We start from the raw sequence: 16,845 nt of genomic DNA, 5'->3' as shown, positions 1-16,845 counted from the left end.
TTTTAAGTTTATGTATTTTGAGAGGGAGAGAGAGCAGCACAGAGCCCAACATGGGGCTTGAGCTTATGAACAATGAGATCATGACCTGAGCCGAGGTCAGGAGTCGGATGCTCAGCTGACTGAACCACCCAGGTGCCCCGGATTTTGAGTACTCTTCATGGTTGGTTGTTAGCCTCTTCAGGCCCTACCTACAGTTCCCTCGGAATGTATCTTGACTGTAGGCATGTGCCGTTTAGAGCAAGAAAAGTTGCGTTTAACTTTGGTGCCCAAAACTAAGCTCACTCCATGTGAAGCTTGTCACTGTACTTGGCTCAAAGAAAACGCACAAACATGCTGCCTGCTCCTTCTCTTCTAGTAGGCTCTTGGTGTCAACCAGGATTGTGACTGCAGGGTCTCATCCCTGACTTTCCTAGACGACTATTCTGTACCTTGTGTCTCCTCACAGCCCAGATAACTCTAGCACCTTTAACTTGGTAAGCTTGCTTCCTAATTCACTGAAAAATGGAATCTTCTAGAACACGTTCACACGCTCCCAGCACATCTGCCAGTTGGGCTGCATCTACACCCACATAATCCACCGTCCCTCCTGTGACTGTGGTAGTGCTCCTGACCAGAGTCCTCCACGGCATGGGCTGAGGTTCTTCCCCTGCTCCCTGCGAGCCCTGGCCTTCCTCCTCCATCTGTAGCGTGTCCGCTCGGCCGGCCCGTCTGAGAAGTGACGCCCCGTCTCCTGCTCAGTCTCTCCAGTGCCACCCCATCCTCTGGTTTCTCTTCTCTGTTCTATCTGCATCTGTCGCCCATCAGGCCCTTCCCCACCATTTTGCCATGGCAGCTCTTGTCACCTCATCACTGACCTTCCTGTTTTTGAGTCCCTTGACCCAAAAGCTTCATGTGACACTCTCCTTGAATTGATAACTTTCTCCTCTTTGGAATACTTCCTTGCACTCTCATTACTTTTCCTGTCCTGCTGTCCCCTCTGTCTGTGCCGGGTCCTTCTTCCCTTTCTGACCTCCAGGCGCTGGAATGAATACTTTCGGGCAGAGTGTTTGGACTTTTTCTCTATCTACAGTCACTTTACACTGCTTTCTTTATCCTCACGATGCATACGTTTCTTTCTCTAGCCTTTGCCTCTCCGTGAACATCAGACCCTTCCATCTAAGTCAGAAGGATATCTAATTGGGCATGTCGAGGTTTTATGTCCCAAACCATGCTTGCGATCTTATTTCTCTGACAGCCTCCCCACCTGCTGCTTGTGCAAATGTCCCCAAATGCTTGTGGCCGCCTTCCCCTGCCCCAGGCCCAGTTCACTAGCAGGTCAGCTCTGCCATCAGGACATGGCCGGCACCTGTGCTGCCGCCGCCGCCAGCGCCATCCGCTGTTACCCCTCCCTGGGGTTGTCGCGAAAGCTTCCTGACGGGTCTCCCTACTGAGTGCCTCACCGTCTGAGGTCTGTTCTCTACTCCGCTGCCAGAGCGCTCAGAGACCTTGCCTCTTACTCCACTCCCGTTATGCTGCCCTAGAGCTCGCTGGCCTGTGTCATCCCCTAAACACAGCAAGAATTTGCCCCTGTGGCAGCGGTCACGTTCCTGAACCATGTTCCCCTTATATACTGGCTTTCTCCCTGTTTTCTCACCCGCTCACAGTCCTGCCCTTCTCCCTTCCCCCAGCACCCTTTCTAGGTGCCACCTGCCAGCACCCGATAGGCCAGCATCTGGTTGCCTCTTTCCTTAAGAGTGTCCAGGTTTATGAGGTCCAGGACCTGTTTTCTGTTCAACACAGTTATATTTCCAGCACTTAGAATAACGCCTGACATTCAGTAAGTTGTTGAATGAAGTGGGCATTTGATGTATATCTGTTGAATGGATGAATGCTTATGGTCCAAAGAAGTGACTTTACTTGCAGAGACATTAATATGCCTGTTCAACCTGTAATCCTATGGGCGTACTTCAGGGTGGCACCTTGGGCTCCATTGAGCCCAGCACAGGCTCTTTTCTGCCCTTCTGTTGTATCACCTCTGTTCCTTAGATTTAGGAGGCCCCTACGACAAAATAAAGTGAGGGACCATTTAATTTTTTCTCTGAGCCAAGCTCTGTGTGGCCAGGTGTGTATAGAACATAGGCGCTGACCTCTAGGATGGGGAAGCCAGTTCTCTCAATGCATGAGCTCTTTATTCCTTCTTTCCCACAGGGCCACACTGCAGTGCATCCGCACCATGACCTGTGAATACGCGCTTTGCTCCTTCTTTGTTCCTGGTGACAGGCAGGTGGTCATAGGAACAAAGGTAAACAGATTTCTCGGACTTCAGAGGCCCTTATACTCAACACTCTTAACGTTGTTTGAGAAATCTGGCTCCTGTTTTTGCATATTGGAAATGCGTTAGATAGAGCGGGGTAATAGGCGAAGGTTGGTGATGCTTTGTTTGGTGATGCCTTTCACGCATCTCTTTATGAGCACCTATGTAGTGGTTTTAAGACTCATGATAAAATATATGAACTGCTTAGTGTCGTGCTCGGCAGACGGAAGCATTCAATAAGGACGGACTGGCTAGTCCTCATTCACAGTTGCTTATCACATTGGAAGATGAGCATGCAGAAATGAGCAGCCACGGATGTGTGTTCAGATTCTCCCCCTTTGTAGAAAGGGTGATTGGGAGCAAGTCACCAAACTTCTCTTAGTTGCTTCCTTATCTGTATAATAGGACGATGACACTTGTTTTCTGACAGTGGCTTTTGCACTAGGTGGGCCTATGTCTGAATACTAGATTTTCCACTTGCTTGCTGTGAGGGCTTTGGGCGATTTACTTACTCCGGTGAGTCTCGGTTTTAACCTGTGTCACTGTGTAAAGCACTCAGCACAGAAACTGGCTCACAGCAAACAACTAGTAGTTAGTAGTGGAAACCCCAGGGGGAATAAAATGGAATAAGTTCGTGGAATACTTTAAAACGCACTTTGCAAGTATCTGTCATCCTTACCCCCTAAACTAGTGCTGTGTCTGCATGATGATTTTGTTAGAAATCCTGTGTATCACAGTGGGTATTATTTGGCCAGCTCGAAGTATAAAATAAGCTAGAGAGATTTTAGGGTGAGATTTTAAGTCCACTGTCCTCCCTAGCATTATAGGTAGATTTCTCTTTCTCCCTGTCGGTGTGCTGGAGAGGAGGAAACCAAAACTAGGTGGAGAAATGCCAGTTTAGCCAGTTACCATTCCTGAAGCAATCGGCCACGTCTAAGCCTTGTAGCCGTGCATCGTGGAGGCTGTGGAGATGCTCGTGAGAGCTGTGCTCATTTTGTGTCTTCCACAGACAGGAAAGCTGCAGCTTTATGACCTGGCCTCGGGAACCCTGCTGCAGACCATAGACGCACACGATGGAGCTCTGTGGTCCTTGTCTCTTTCTCCAGATCAGGTGACTAAACCAGACGTTCGGATCCGGGCTTCTGTACACTAGCTTCTTTTGCCGTGGCTTGCGTCAGTGTTTACTGCCTCCTGCCAAAGGTTCTTCAGGGTGTCTTTAAAGAAAGCCTGCTTTGTGTCTCATCCTGAGATTTTCTGCATGGTGGCCTATCAGGTGCCTGCTTGTAGGGATAGCTCTTAGCAAATGAATCCTCGTTCAGCTGCTCTGGGTCATCAGCTGCAGGATCTCAGGTTACTTAACCTCACGAGTTTTTCCACTGCTTCGTGCTACTGCCTAAGAGGAGATCCTTCCTTGGGCCATGAAGTGCAGAGGATGGAGTAGACTTTTCTGTTTCCTCTTTTAGTCTTGACATCTACGAGTTTAGAAGTCTAGTGTCTATAGCAAACGCATCAGCCCTTTCAAAGTCAGTAACAATTTCAAATGTATTTTATGCAGAGACTTTGCAAGAATAAATGTATACCCTTCTTAGGTGGGGCAGAAGACCCTGCAATGTTCAGAGTCCTCCTGATGCTGAATCAAAGTATAGCTAGAACTTCCTGGCTGCCGTCTGTCTGCAGTAGTCCCTGCTAGGGATTTCCAGATGAGGCCTGTGGCTGCTGGCCAGTAAGGGCAGTGGGAGGGGCCAGAGCAACCAAGCTTGTCTTCATTCTTCTCCTATGCCACTAAATATGAATGCTCTTTTATACTATTGTGATGTCATCTTATCAAAGTTTCTGTAACAAAATACTTTCTAACTACAATGTCATTTGATTGTCAGCGTGGCTTCGTGACAGGTGGTGCAGATAAATCTGTCAAGTTCTGGGATTTTGAGTTGGTAAAAGATGAAAATAGTACCCAGAAGAGGTGAGTAGACATTTTTTAATGTGTCCTTGTTTTGCAGTGAAGTGGGGAACTACTGAATGGGTTTTGACATGTTTTTTTTTTAATTTTTTTAATGTTTATTTTTGAGAGAGAGAGTGTGAGTGGGGAAGGGACAGAGAGAGAGGGAGACAGAGTCCAAAGCAGGCTCCAGGCTCTGAGCTGTCAGCACAGAGCCCAATGCAGGGCTCGAACTCATAGACTACAAGATCATGACCTGAGCCAAAGTCAGATGCTTAACTGACTGAGCCACCCCGGTACCCCAACATGTGTGTTTCTGTTGTGCTCCAGGCAGTTTTTGGAAATTTTGTCTGCCTTTGTAGAGCATTCATTTATTAATTTTTATCTCGATGCTGTCATGCTAGACTTTCTGTGAAGCAGACCCGAACCTTGCAACTAGATGAAGATGTTCTGTGTGTCAGTTACTCTCCCAATCAGAAGCTGTTGGCTGTCTCTCTGCTGGACTGTACAGTGAAGATTTTCTATGTTGACACTTTAAAGGTACAGTGATTATGCCTGGAAATAGTTTCAGTCTTTCTGACATACCTTGGTGGGGTTGAGACTGCAAAGTGGCCTTACCTGTGCCTAGCAGTGATAGGTTTCTAAAAATATATATGTGAATCAAAACATTGGAGGTGAGCTAGAAAGGCCAGAGTTTTGAAAGATCCCTTTGGTTCATAAATCTTACTTAAAGCAAGTCCTGTTACAGAAGTTCACAAAATCTTGCTGCAGCCCGTAGCGCAAGAGTGTTGTTAGGTCTCCCGGGCTGCACCTCCATACCTGGCTGTACATCAGGGTCATTGGGTTGCATTTAAAACCATAGCTTCCTGGGCCCTGGGCTCAGGATTGGGGGACTGGATCTGGCCTGGGTACACTGTTGTGAAGCAAGTGCCCAAAGTCTTTTCAGCTGAGAGACGCAGAGAACGTCCCCGTGCCCTATTGTGACCGAGGCCGTGGGCTGCTGGGGCCCGCCCGGGTCCGCTGTGCTGGACCCAGGGTGGCCCGCCTTCGGTGATCAGTCTGCTCTGGAAATATAAATGTAAAACAGTCCAGAACAGTGTTTAAGGTTATATTTTTGATCCATGTGTAACAAATAATGCCTGTATTTTATAGACAAATGTGAATTATTTACATTCTTATATTCATTTTTCTTAAATACTTAGTTTTTTCTCTCACTGTATGGACACAAACTGCCTGTCATATGCATGGACATCTCTCACGTGAGTAAGATTTAAACAGCATCTTGGAAACAAGTTGTCTTTCCTAAAGCATTTTCTTAGTTCTTGGCTTGCTATCTTTCCCTTATTTTTTCATCCTGTTTATTTTCACCCCAAAAATCCATAAAATAATGTATATTATAGTCGTACCTCAAATATGTGTGTTACTTTAGTTGTCAGAATATTTTCATAAATGTCTGAATCAATCCTTATAACTAACCCCCTGTTGTGGATTTTCCAGAGAGTATTTTGCTATCTAAAATACTATAATTGGGAGACAGCCCTAAAATAGGATTTTAAAAAAAGACATCCCCTTTGTTCTGAAGGATAATGCTGGTGAGGAAGATGGAACTTGGCTTTGTATTCGGATGTTTACTTGTATTTTGCACTATATGTAAACTTTTAACTTACTTTACAAGAGACTTTTAGTCTCTTGACCAGAATCATATTTTTGCAATGTCTGGTTATGGCTAGAAGTAGCAATAATGTATTTGAAGACACTGTCTAGTCTGTGTGAAAGGAATTAGCTCTTTGTAATCCTGGCATTAACAGTTAGGTGGGTGTCACAAAATATTTCTGGTGTTCTTGTCATGTTGACAACCATTTGAACAAGGCGTTGAGATAGGAAAGGAGAAATAAGAGATCAGGAACGTGAGATAAAAGGCTGAGTTGCAAACATTCTAGTAGGTTCTTTCTCAGACTCTTCTTTCCTCCTCTTTCCCTCTTCCCCCAAATCCTAGCACAGAGGTGAGACATTCTTCTTCTGTCTGTTTAGCAGAGTAAACAGGTACCTGACATAAAGGCACCCCACCACCCTGGAGCGGTATGAAAACACTGGAGCCTCAGAGTTCTTGCACTCACTCAGCAAGCTTTTAAAGGCAATCTTAGATAAAGCACAGAAATAGGTGCTCTTGATAGACAGATGAAATTGTTTGGTATTGATTTTACTACTTCTGGAAGAAGTGGGTTAAATGTTCTGGCTAGTCTAATTGTAGGGTTTCTGATAATCAAGCGGAGTAATGGTTTGTTTCTCCTTGTAGGACGGAGCACTAATAGCAACTGGCTCGGCTGACAGGAATGTGAAAATCTGGGGTTTGGACTTCGGGGACTGCCACAAGTCTCTCTTCGCGCACGATGACAGGTAGGCACGGTCTCTTCAAAGACGTCCCTTTGGGTCGCCTCTATCATTTCCCTTGAGCATCTGTGTCTATTACTTTTTGCTTTGAGCCAGTCATAAATTTAAAATTCTAAACTATACATAATCAGGCATTCCAGAACTAGCTCTTCAAAATTACGTGCCTGAGACTCTTCATTATAATGGGGGAATTCGAGGACGTTTGCTCTCTTCTCTCACTTTTCAGTGTGATGTGCCTCCGGTTCGTACCCAGGTCCCACCTCTTCTTCACCGCTGGGAAGGACCGTAAGATTAAGCAGTGGGATGCAGACAAATTCGAACACATACAGACCCTGGAGGTGACGTCTTGCTGCTTGCGTCCGCAGTGCTGCTTAACCTTTTAAGAACTACTTTTAAGATGAAGTGTGGACCTCCCACCGATGTAGGGCGGGTATCAGTCTGCGAATACGGTATTCCTTCTCAAAGTGTTTGCTTTTGTTTCTTCTCTGTCCAGGGACACCACCAGGAAATCTGGTGCTTGGCCGTAAGCCCCAGCGGGGACTATGTTGTGTCATCGTCCCATGACAGATCTCTGAGACTTTGGGAGAGGACGAGGGAGCTTCTTATTCTCGAGGAAGAGAGGGAGATGGTAAGGACTTAGGCTTGGTTCCAGAGGAGCGGGGGGTATCCGACACGCTGTCCCAGCTGGAGCAGTCTGTCTAGTGTGGCCCCCCTCAGCCAGCGCGAAGCCAGGGACCTCCAGGAGATACTGCCAGCACTCCTGTCACTGAGTCAGCAGCTACGCTAGACACAGATGCCCTTCGGGGACTGCATTTTGAGAGAAGCGGCTCTTCACGGTCTCGTTTCACATCATGTAGAGACCATGCTTTTTCTTCCAGACTAATTTCTCTCTCTCTCTCGGCAGCAAAGGGAAGCAGAATATGAGGAGAGTGTGGCCAAAGAAGATCAGCCAGTAGTAAGTAAATCTTCTGGGACCCTGAGCTTAAGCCCTGTAATTATCTTATTCGAATCTATTTTAACTTCAAGAATTTCTAATGGAATTGAAATTGGGGTCAGATGCCAGCGTCATCACCAGCTTATGCAGGAAGTGGTCTGTGTAGTCCTGTTTGATTCAACTATATATCCTGATTTTGAGGGACAAATGACTGCCCAAATTTGGTATTGCCTGGTTGTCAGTCTGGCTGTGTTTGTTTTTTTAAGGAGGCTTCATAAAATCATAGAACAAGCATAAAAATCAAAAAATTCCGGTGGGAAAGGCCCTGGCATGTATGAATGGGCATTCAGAGAACAGATTTAGGCCAGCTTCTTAGCTGAAGGCCTTGCCAGCTTTGGGGCCTCCGTGGAAGAGGGGGCCCTGGCTTGGTGGGGGACGGTGAAGTGAGTGGAGTTTCGGATGCCCTGTACCCCGAATGGGACGGACCTCAAGTGTGCCCTCAAATCTGCTCTTGGGAAATCTGTAAAGAGGAAATCACCCTCTCACTTGTATTCTCCTGATACAGGTCATTGAAATGAAGAAATAAAATGTGAAAATCCAAAAAAAAAAAATTCAGAATTTTTAAAATTTTTATTTCAGAGAGAGATGGTGTGAACACATGCTAGTGAGGGAGAAGAGGGGGAAAGACAGAGAGAATATCCCAAGCAGTGTGGAGCCCAGCAGGGGCCTTAAGCCCAGGACCCTGGGATCATGACCCGGAGCCAAAATCAAGAGAGAGTCTGATACTGACTGAGCCACCGGGCTCCCTTGGGCATTCTCCTTATTTTCTTTTAATTTTCGTTTTAATCTTTATTTATTTTTGAGAAAGAGTCAGAGTGCGAGCAGGGAAGGGGCAGAGAGAAAGGGAGACACAGAATCCACAGCGGGCTCCAGGCTCTGAACTGTCAGCACAGACCACAACGGCAGGCTCGAAGTCATGAAACACGAGTTCATGATTTGAGCCGAAATCAAGTGCTTAACTGATTGAGTCATCCAGGTGCCCTGTGGGCATTCTCTTTAACCTTGGGTAGAATAGGGTATTCTCATAATAACGAATATAAAATGCTTGCCAGTGTCTAGTGCTTAGTAAGTACTCTGTTAACAGTGTTTGGTAACACCTTGTTACCATTAGCATAACATAAGGATGTCTGCATTTTTCTGAATTTTATTGTTTTTCTTTTCATATCTATCTCTTTTGAGAGAGAGCACATATATGTGTGCAAGCAGGGGCGGGCAGCGAGAGTGTGTGAGAGAGAATCCCACGCAGGCTCCACACTGTCAGCCGGTAGCCCCATCTGCAGATTGATCCCACAGATTTCGAGATCACAACCTGAGGCGAAATCAAGAGTTGGATGCTTAACTTACATAGGTGTCTCTGATTGGTTCTTTAATGCCTGCCAACAATACTGTGAAGGATCTCTTTGTTTCTGGCAGGTTCCAGGAGAGACTCAAGGTGACAATTACTTTACTGGAAAGAAAACTATTGAGACGGTCAAAGCGGTAAGTTGATTCAGAATGTAGTATCTCATTTTTAAAGAGGATCCCGGCTTTTTAGTGAAAGTATTTATCAACCAGATAGCCCTTGTGTGGCAACAAGTCGATGAAACATACAGGTGGAGATCATAACCTCTGTTGTCCTCCCTTGTAACGGAGGACAGAGGTAGTGCTGAGTCGGTGATGGTGGTAGAACGGGAAGCTCAGGGTCCCTGGTCTCCGGAAAGCGGCACCTGTCAGGAGTCCGGAGCTGCCCGGCCCACGAGCGCACATACACATGGCTTCACCTGAATCCAAGACCCTGAGTCTCCCCCCTGTAAATTAGAAAGAAAAGATAAACCAGAGACGTCTGCAAAAGGCTGTTTGGCACTCTCCTGGCACATGTTTATTACACGGATTCAAGCTGTCTGGTCCTTCTCTAGCCTGGTTACCGTGATCGGGGACGATGGGGCGTGTGGCGATGAGTTCTGTCCTTTGTCGCCATCTGTGTAGGCTGAGAGGATCATGGAGGCTGTTGAGCTGTACCGAGAGGAAACTGCAAAAATGAAGGAACACAAAGCCATTTGTAAAGCTGCAGGGAAAGAGGTGAGACAGTCCATGAAGTCACTCTCTGAGAAACGTGTGTATATGGAATTCCTGAGACGAAAACCATCGTTTCAGGATTTCTTGACTCAGATCTGGAAAGGAGATCAATGTGCTAGTCTTTCCTATTTCAAATATTAGAAAGAAGGAGGAGGGAAGCTTGGGTTTAATAGAAAGTGAAGGAGAGGAAATTCCAGACTGAAGTGATCACTCCTGCTTTGGTTTCAGAGGCACTGTAACCGCTCCAAAATTCTAGATAAAATATTGCCCGAACTCATTCATAAGCACTATTGAAACTAAAAGTCCTGGTCATTGTCTTATATCCTTTTAATTGATAGGGTTTACCTTTTTAAAACTATAGAGTATGATCATCACCTTGCCTGTGACAGGCACTGCCCAAGTCTTATTTTTTAATGACATGATTTAACAATTTTTTCATAGGTTCCTCTTCCCATCAACCCCATCCTGATGGCCTATGGCAATATCTCTGTGAGTAGAGGGTCTAACAGCTTCCCCTTAGTTAATCCAGAGGTTACTCTCTGGGACAAAAGAGGCAGAGTAGGAAGTGAAGAAGCATTTTTTTTTTAATGTTTATTTTGAGAGAAAGAGAGGAATGTAAGCGGGAAAGGGGCAGCGAGAGAGAAGAGAGAGAATCCCAAGCAGGCTCCTTACTGGCAGCACGGAGCCTGACGCAGGGCTCAACCCCAGCGTCTGTGAGATCATGACCTGAGCCAAAATGAAGAGTTGGACACTTAACTGACTGAGCCACCCAGGCGCCCCTGAAGAGGCACGATTTGAGGCTGGCTGTGTTGGGAAACACTTTGCTGTTAAAACTTTCTTCTCCATGGAGTTGAGGGCCTAGGAGGAGGGAAGTATTTCAAAAGGACCATTTTAGTGTAACTTCCAAGTCATCCTTTTTGGTTGGACTGGATGGCATTCTTGTATTTTCTGGTGCTTATTTATGTCCAGTTTCCAAAGCCCTCTTGATTCTCTTCATGTAAATGAACTTGGAAGTTGAGGTTTCTGGAGGGAAAGTTGGCACACCTCCGTCACACGGGAGGGGGAGGGCAGTGCGTGCACATTGAGCAGTCTGCAGTACATTACACACGTGTGTCCTTCATCACCCTCCTCGTGTGAGTCGGCATGGCCTCATTTTACCAATAGGAAACTGGCCCGACTCACAGATGGAAGGTAGCGCGGCTGGGGCGTGCCGGAGCTGACTGTGAGCCCACACTTGACAGACTCGGAGCCCACGCACGCATCGCCCTCTTAGAACCCTGATTGTCGTGTGAGCGGGGCCCCTGGTGTTCAGGAGATGGGAACGAGGGGGCTCGGTAGAAACCAGCCCAGAGTGTCACTAAGGCTGCTGTGCTTCCCTCATAGCCTTCGGCTTACGTGTTGGAGATTTTTAAAGGAATCAAGTCGAGGTGAGTCCCAGCACAGTTATCATTTGTCAGCTAACAGTTACTGGGTGCTTGTCTGGCCGTGAGACAAACAAGGTATAACTGACGGTAATTTTCCTTGTCGGTTGGGTTATGTCAGCATTTTGGTGGAAAATAGTACATTATAATAATCTTTTTGAGGCAGAACCAGGAGGCTTCTCCTAGGTATGAAAGGACACGCTCTTAGGGACAAATGGAGGATAGTGCTACTGCATATTGGGGGTAATGAAGTCCTCTCTCTTCGGCCATAAGTACCAACTGGTAGCCTTTTCTGGTTGGTACTTCCTATGGTTTATTTTAAAGGAGTCACTCTGTGTATAATTTTGCATCCTGTCCTTTTTCACAGACTATTTCCTGAGCATTTGCTCATGTTATCGGTATTCTTCACAAATATATTCGTTGAATTATATCAAAACACTCCATTGCGTGGATAATTACCATTGGATTTGCTTTCGATTTTTGCTGTTAGCAATACTGCTTCTGTGAACATGTTTATGTAGAAATCTTTGTGGTTTTTTTAAGAATCCTAGCATAGCAATAACTCCTCAGTAGCATGAGCTCCTGAAAGGTCTGTGTTGCAGAAGTACCTTCCAGAATGCTCATAACATTTTCTTACCAGGCTTAGAAAAATTCTTTACCAGTTTGAGGCAAAAGAGGTAGTATTGTGTTATATTAATTTCTTTCAACTATTAATGAAACTGTTGGCCTTTTGTCTTATTTCTTGTGAATTTTTAGTTACTTTCCCCTTGTACTCTTTAGTAATTTCTCACTGGTTTTTAAGAATTCTTTGTATCTCTTGATATATATCTTTAGAATAATATTTCTTATTTGTGATTTATACCTTTGGATTTTATGTACGAGTTTGACCTATTTTCGATATGTAAATCTGTCCCTTACCACAAGAAATAAAGAGACATAACTGAGGATAATGATGAAACTTCCCTAGAGAAATGTAAAAGAAAACTTAAATGGACGGAAGTGTTACACATTCCTAGAAGGGAAGATTCCGTGTTCTAAAGATTTAGTTTTTGTTGTTGTTGTTTTAAAACTAATTTACAGGTTGATGGCTCCAGTTGAAGTACTCTTGGGATATGGATGTGGAATTGATGAAATGATACTAGAACTAGTTCTAAAAGAGTAAAACAAAACAAACCAGAAGAATAGGGAGAAGTTAGATTCTCCTGGATTAGAAAGGCATAAAAAAATAGCAAAACTAAAATATTACAGGATTGTTGTCAGGATTAATCAAACATTAAAATTGAGTTGAAAGTTTTGAAAGAGTCTTTAAAGATTCAATCAATGGTAAAAGTATCACATAAAGGCGGAATATTCAACAAAAGACTTTGGAGAAATTAGTTCCCTGGAAAAAGAAAGTTAGGCTCTCCTATCATGCCATGAACCAGATGCGTCAAATAGAGTAAAATATTGAATGTAAAAAACAAGACATGGAAAAGAGGGAACGATCCAGAATGTAAGTGAATATTACATTTAACTCTGCATGGGTAAGGTCTGTTCAAACATAAAAGCATAGAAAAATCAAAAGTTTTAAACATTGAGCATGTTAAGAAATGTGGCGTTTTTCATGTTTATTCTCTTGGTCCTCAGTGAGCTGGAAGAGTCTCTGCTCGTCCTGCCTTTCTCTTACGTCCCGGATGTGTTGACGCTCTTTAACGAGTTCATTCAGCTGGGCTCTAATATTGAACTTCTGTGTAGGTGCCTCTTCTTTCTGCTCAGGTAACCTCCTCTCCGAAGAGTACTATGTCGACTCAGCCTAAGCACCCCAGTGCTGCCTTAACTGATGGTGTCCACACTTTGGGATCAGGAACTCTGATGTTTGAAACTCAGAGATGGCTTCAGGATTTCATTGCTGGGTGACATAAATGATTTCTTACCCTGTGGAATCAGTCTTGTCCTTAGACAAGGGTAGTGGTGGCCCACTGCTAAGTAATGAGGTGGAGCACTGCTCAGGGATGCTTGAGCAGGCGGAGGTCTCCGGGCTGTGGTCCTCTGCTGCTGGGCCCTTTGCGGAGAGCCCGGTCCTGAAGGGCCAATTTGCCTCAGTCATTGTGTCTTTTCAGGTGTTTCATATAAGCAAGATGATTTGGTTTTGTCTTCCTAACAGCATCATATGTTATGGTGCCTTTATTTTCCTGGTCTCTCTAGAAACAAAGGGAAGCGTCAGGGCATATGCAGAGGGAAGTAAGAAAGAAAATATGTTTATTAGATTATTCTTGAATATAAGAATTGCTCTTAATATGTACTTGAGAAGAGTGTATTTGCAGGAGTTTAAAAGCATACTCTTCTTGTACCTCTGCCCCACAGTCTCCAGCTGTCCCAGCAGAGAGCAGGAACAGAGAGAGAATACAAACTGATCAGCCAATACCAAATAGCTTTAAAAAAAAAAAAAAAGGTATATTTAGAGAATTGGTATTTGAATTGACCTATTTTCGTGATTCTTATTTTATTCCATTCAGATAGCAGTAGAAGAACAAGGATATGTTTATATTAGTCTTGCCGTATTTATAATTTGAGGCAAGTAATGAGGCCTTAAATTGGCATTCAGTGATGTTGCTAATAATTGCTTGCTGCTATGGCATATGTAGTACTGAAATCAGGGTTCCTGATCTTAAGTGAAACACGAATATTTCCAATGTATCAGAGGGTTGGACATGGCTAGTGCCTTACAGGTAGCTGTGACAGGTCACATGCGGGCGTGAGTTACGCATGGAGGAGCATGAATTGATTGTAGGTCATCTTGGTACTGGAGGTCAGAGTTTGACTGTCTCCTTTTTTGCTTTGGCCTCCCTAGAAATATTAATAAACCTTTGTTGAGTTAGCATTTCTTAGTGTGCTCATTTCTCTGTGAGGTTTCCGTAGAATACCATTGTCCAAGTCTGTGGCCACATGGTAGATGGCTGGAAGAGAGCCAGCTTTGCAAACGAGTTGAATGTGTCATAACTTTTAGGATAGTACTGTTAACATTGACATCATATAAAAGTGAGGAGTAGGGAAGAAACATCTTTAGCTACTTTTTGCTAGAAGCTTTTCTATACTGCCATGATATGGTAAAATTAATCTTTTTTCTTCTTTGATATTGTCTATTTGCTTTTCTAGAAGGGATAAGCAGAACCAGAACCACTGCCTTTCTTTGTAACCCGTTTTGTTTTTCTATTAGGATTCACTTTGGGCAGATCACTAGTAACCAAATGCTTGTGCCAGTCATTGAAAAATTAAAGGAAACAACGATTTCAAAAGTCAGCCAAGTCCGAGTAGGTATCCCTGTAGGAACGCAGTGATGAGTGGGAAATCCTGGTGTGTGCATGGCTTTGAAGTAGCACAGTGCGGTGTGCCTTGTCTTTGGTGATATTGACCATACATATATCTGTATTGAGGAAAGACTTTCATTGGAGATAAGATTTTCAGTGTATCGGATAAAGAACAGAGAGAAGAGAACAAAACGAGAAAGGCAAGGAGGGATGCGTAAGAACACCTGAAGCATTGGTTCTCCTGACTCTCACATGCGCTATGATTGAACTCGAGTGAGAAAACCTTCATCTCCTCTTTCTTCTCTCCCTCCCCAGGATGTTATTGGCTTCAACATGGCAGGCCTCGAATATCTCAAGCGGGAATGCGAGGCAAAAAGTGAAGTGATGTTTTTTGCTGATGCTACCAGCCACTTGGAAGAAAAGAAGAGGAAGAGGAAAAAGAGGGAGAAGCTAATTTTAACATATACTTAAAACTGAAATGCAGTGCCCTTATCTTTTTATTTAAAAGGACTTCTAAGCGGCAGAATTGGTGTCAATGTAAAAATAACCAAAAAACAGAGCTTACTGCATTAGAGAAGATGTCAAGACGTGGTGCCCAGCTTTGCCTGAGGACCTCCCAACACGAGACTGTGGACTCCATGTCTTAGACTTAAGGCATGGAAGTTGACGATCTTAATGTGCTGTCGGAAGCTGAGCTCTGCAGAGGTGTTCCTACCTGTTCTAGTAGGAAACAACGCGCTTTTTTTTTTTTACTAGTTGTGTCACTAGAGCTAAAATGAATCTTTCAAAAGTTTTTCTTATTTCTGTATTAACAGAAGATTTGTTGATATGTTACTCTTTGTATTACGTTTTATCTCCTACAGAGACCATCAGGTGCGCAACTGAATGCCCTCTACCCATAAATGCAGAGTCGTGGACTTAGCTGGAAAGGACCATAAAAATTATCTAAAACAGCCTCCTTAAACTCAGCCTCTTGCAGGAGATATATAAAAGTATTTAATTGCTAAGATTTTCTACTTGTTTCTAATTAAAGTGTAGTTAAGCTGAGATGTCTTACTGGGCTTTTCGTGATTAACACCACATACATATGTACGTATGTAGTAAGGATTGGGGGCAGGGGGTGAGACTATTTTAGGAAAAGAAATGGATACGTTCCTTTGGGCCTGACTTTTCTTTGTGGCAAATTTTTAAGGTACTAATCCAACCTTGTTAATAGTTCAGATTTTTTTCTTTTTTTAAGATTTATTTAAATTCTAGTTAGTAAACGTATAATGTAGTATTAAAGTCGCATGTGTGATTCAGCACTTCCATACAAAATGCAGTGCTCCTCACAACTGCACTCCTTAATCCCCACTGCCTATTTAACCCACGACCCCCGCCACCTCGCCCCCTCATCTCCCACACCACCCCCCCGCCCCCAGCTCCCTCTGGTAACCGTCACTTCTTTCTCTACGTTAATTCTGTTTCTTGGTTTGCTGCTGCTGCTTTTTTTTAAATCAGTTTGTTCATCTGTCTTGTTTCTTAAATTCCACGTATGAGTGACATCGTAATTGTCTTTCCCTGACTTATTTTTCATAGTGTAATACTCTCGCTCCTTACATGTCATTGCAAATGGCAAGATTTCATTCTGTTCCATGGCTGAGTAATATTCCATCGTATACGTGTACCACATCTTCTCTACCCATTCATCAACCGATGGGCCCTTGGCTTGTTTCCATAATTTGGCTATTAAAAGGTTATATTGCTATGGGGAGCCTGGGTGGCTCAGTCGGCTAAGCCTCCGGCTTCGGCTCAGGTCAGATCTCACGTTCGTGGGTTTGAGCCCCGCGTCAGGCTCTGTGCTGACAGCCAGCTCAGAGCCTGGAGCCTGCTTCCGGTTCTGTGTCTCCTTCTTTCTCTGCCCCTCCCCCTCTCATGCTCTGTCTCTCTCTGTATCAAAAATAAATAGAACATTAAAAAAAAAATGTAAAGGTTATATTGCTATAAACATTGGGGTACATTATCCCTTTGAATTAGTACTTTTGTATTCTTGGGGTAAATGCCTCATAGTGCAATTGCTGGATCCTAGGGTAGTTCTAATTTTAACTTTTTGAGGAAACGCCATACTGTTTTCCAGAGCAGCTGCATCAGTTTGCATTCCATCAACAGTACAAGAGGGTTCCCCTTTCTCCACATCCTCACCAATACCTGTTGTTTCTTGTGTTGTTGATGTTAGCCATTCTGACAGGTAGGACGTGATATCTCATTGTAGTTTTGATTTGTATTTCCCTGATGGTGAGTGATGTTGAGCGTCTTTTCATGTGTCTGTTGGCCATCTGGATGTCATCTTTGGAAAAAGGTCTTCTCATTTTTAAATTGGATTATTTGTTTTTTGTGTGTGTTGAATTGGGTAAGTTCTGTATAGATTTTGGATACTAACCTTTTATTAGATATGTCATTTGCAAATATCTTCTCCCATTCAGTCG

At 44.1% G+C, this 16,845-nt stretch overlaps 2 protein-coding genes across 3 annotated transcripts in view; one reads left to right on the top strand and one right to left on the bottom strand.

Annotated features, from left to right (window-relative positions):
• Nucleotides 1-15,427, top strand: part of WDR3 (WD repeat domain 3) — a 29,735-nt gene extending 14,308 nt beyond the window's left edge. For both annotated transcript variants that reach the window (XM_029945846.1, XM_029945847.1), the window contains exons 12-27: nt 2,188-2,281; nt 3,303-3,404; nt 4,171-4,256; nt 4,637-4,772; nt 5,435-5,491; nt 6,529-6,629; nt 6,850-6,961; nt 7,117-7,251; nt 7,528-7,578; nt 9,031-9,096; nt 9,583-9,675; nt 10,114-10,161; nt 11,056-11,099; nt 12,720-12,848; nt 14,290-14,383; nt 14,696-15,427. In XM_029945846.1, coding sequence (XP_029801706.1) covers nt 2,188-2,281; nt 3,303-3,404; nt 4,171-4,256; nt 4,637-4,772; nt 5,435-5,491; nt 6,529-6,629; nt 6,850-6,961; nt 7,117-7,251; nt 7,528-7,578; nt 9,031-9,096; nt 9,583-9,675; nt 10,114-10,161; nt 11,056-11,099; nt 12,720-12,848; nt 14,290-14,383; nt 14,696-14,851 — 1,504 coding nt within the window. In that variant the 3' untranslated portion in view covers nt 14,852-15,427. The remainder of the gene's footprint in view (nt 1-2,187; nt 2,282-3,302; nt 3,405-4,170; nt 4,257-4,636; nt 4,773-5,434; nt 5,492-6,528; nt 6,630-6,849; nt 6,962-7,116; nt 7,252-7,527; nt 7,579-9,030; nt 9,097-9,582; nt 9,676-10,113; nt 10,162-11,055; nt 11,100-12,719; nt 12,849-14,289; nt 14,384-14,695) is intronic.
• SPAG17 (sperm associated antigen 17) overlaps nt 9,445-16,845 on the bottom strand; it is a 224,761-nt gene continuing 217,360 nt past the window's right edge. The window contains exon 49 of the mRNA XM_029945849.1: nt 9,445-9,625. The gene's annotated coding sequence lies outside the window, so the exon portion shown is untranslated. The remainder of the gene's footprint in view (nt 9,626-16,845) is intronic.

This window comes from Suricata suricatta, chromosome 8, assembly GCF_006229205.1.
Source record: "Suricata suricatta isolate VVHF042 chromosome 8, meerkat_22Aug2017_6uvM2_HiC, whole genome shotgun sequence".
NCBI lineage: Eukaryota > Metazoa > Chordata > Mammalia > Carnivora > Herpestidae > Suricata > Suricata suricatta.
The sequence above is the reverse complement of the archived record's forward strand: the minus strand, read 5'-3'. Positions and strand labels throughout refer to the sequence as shown.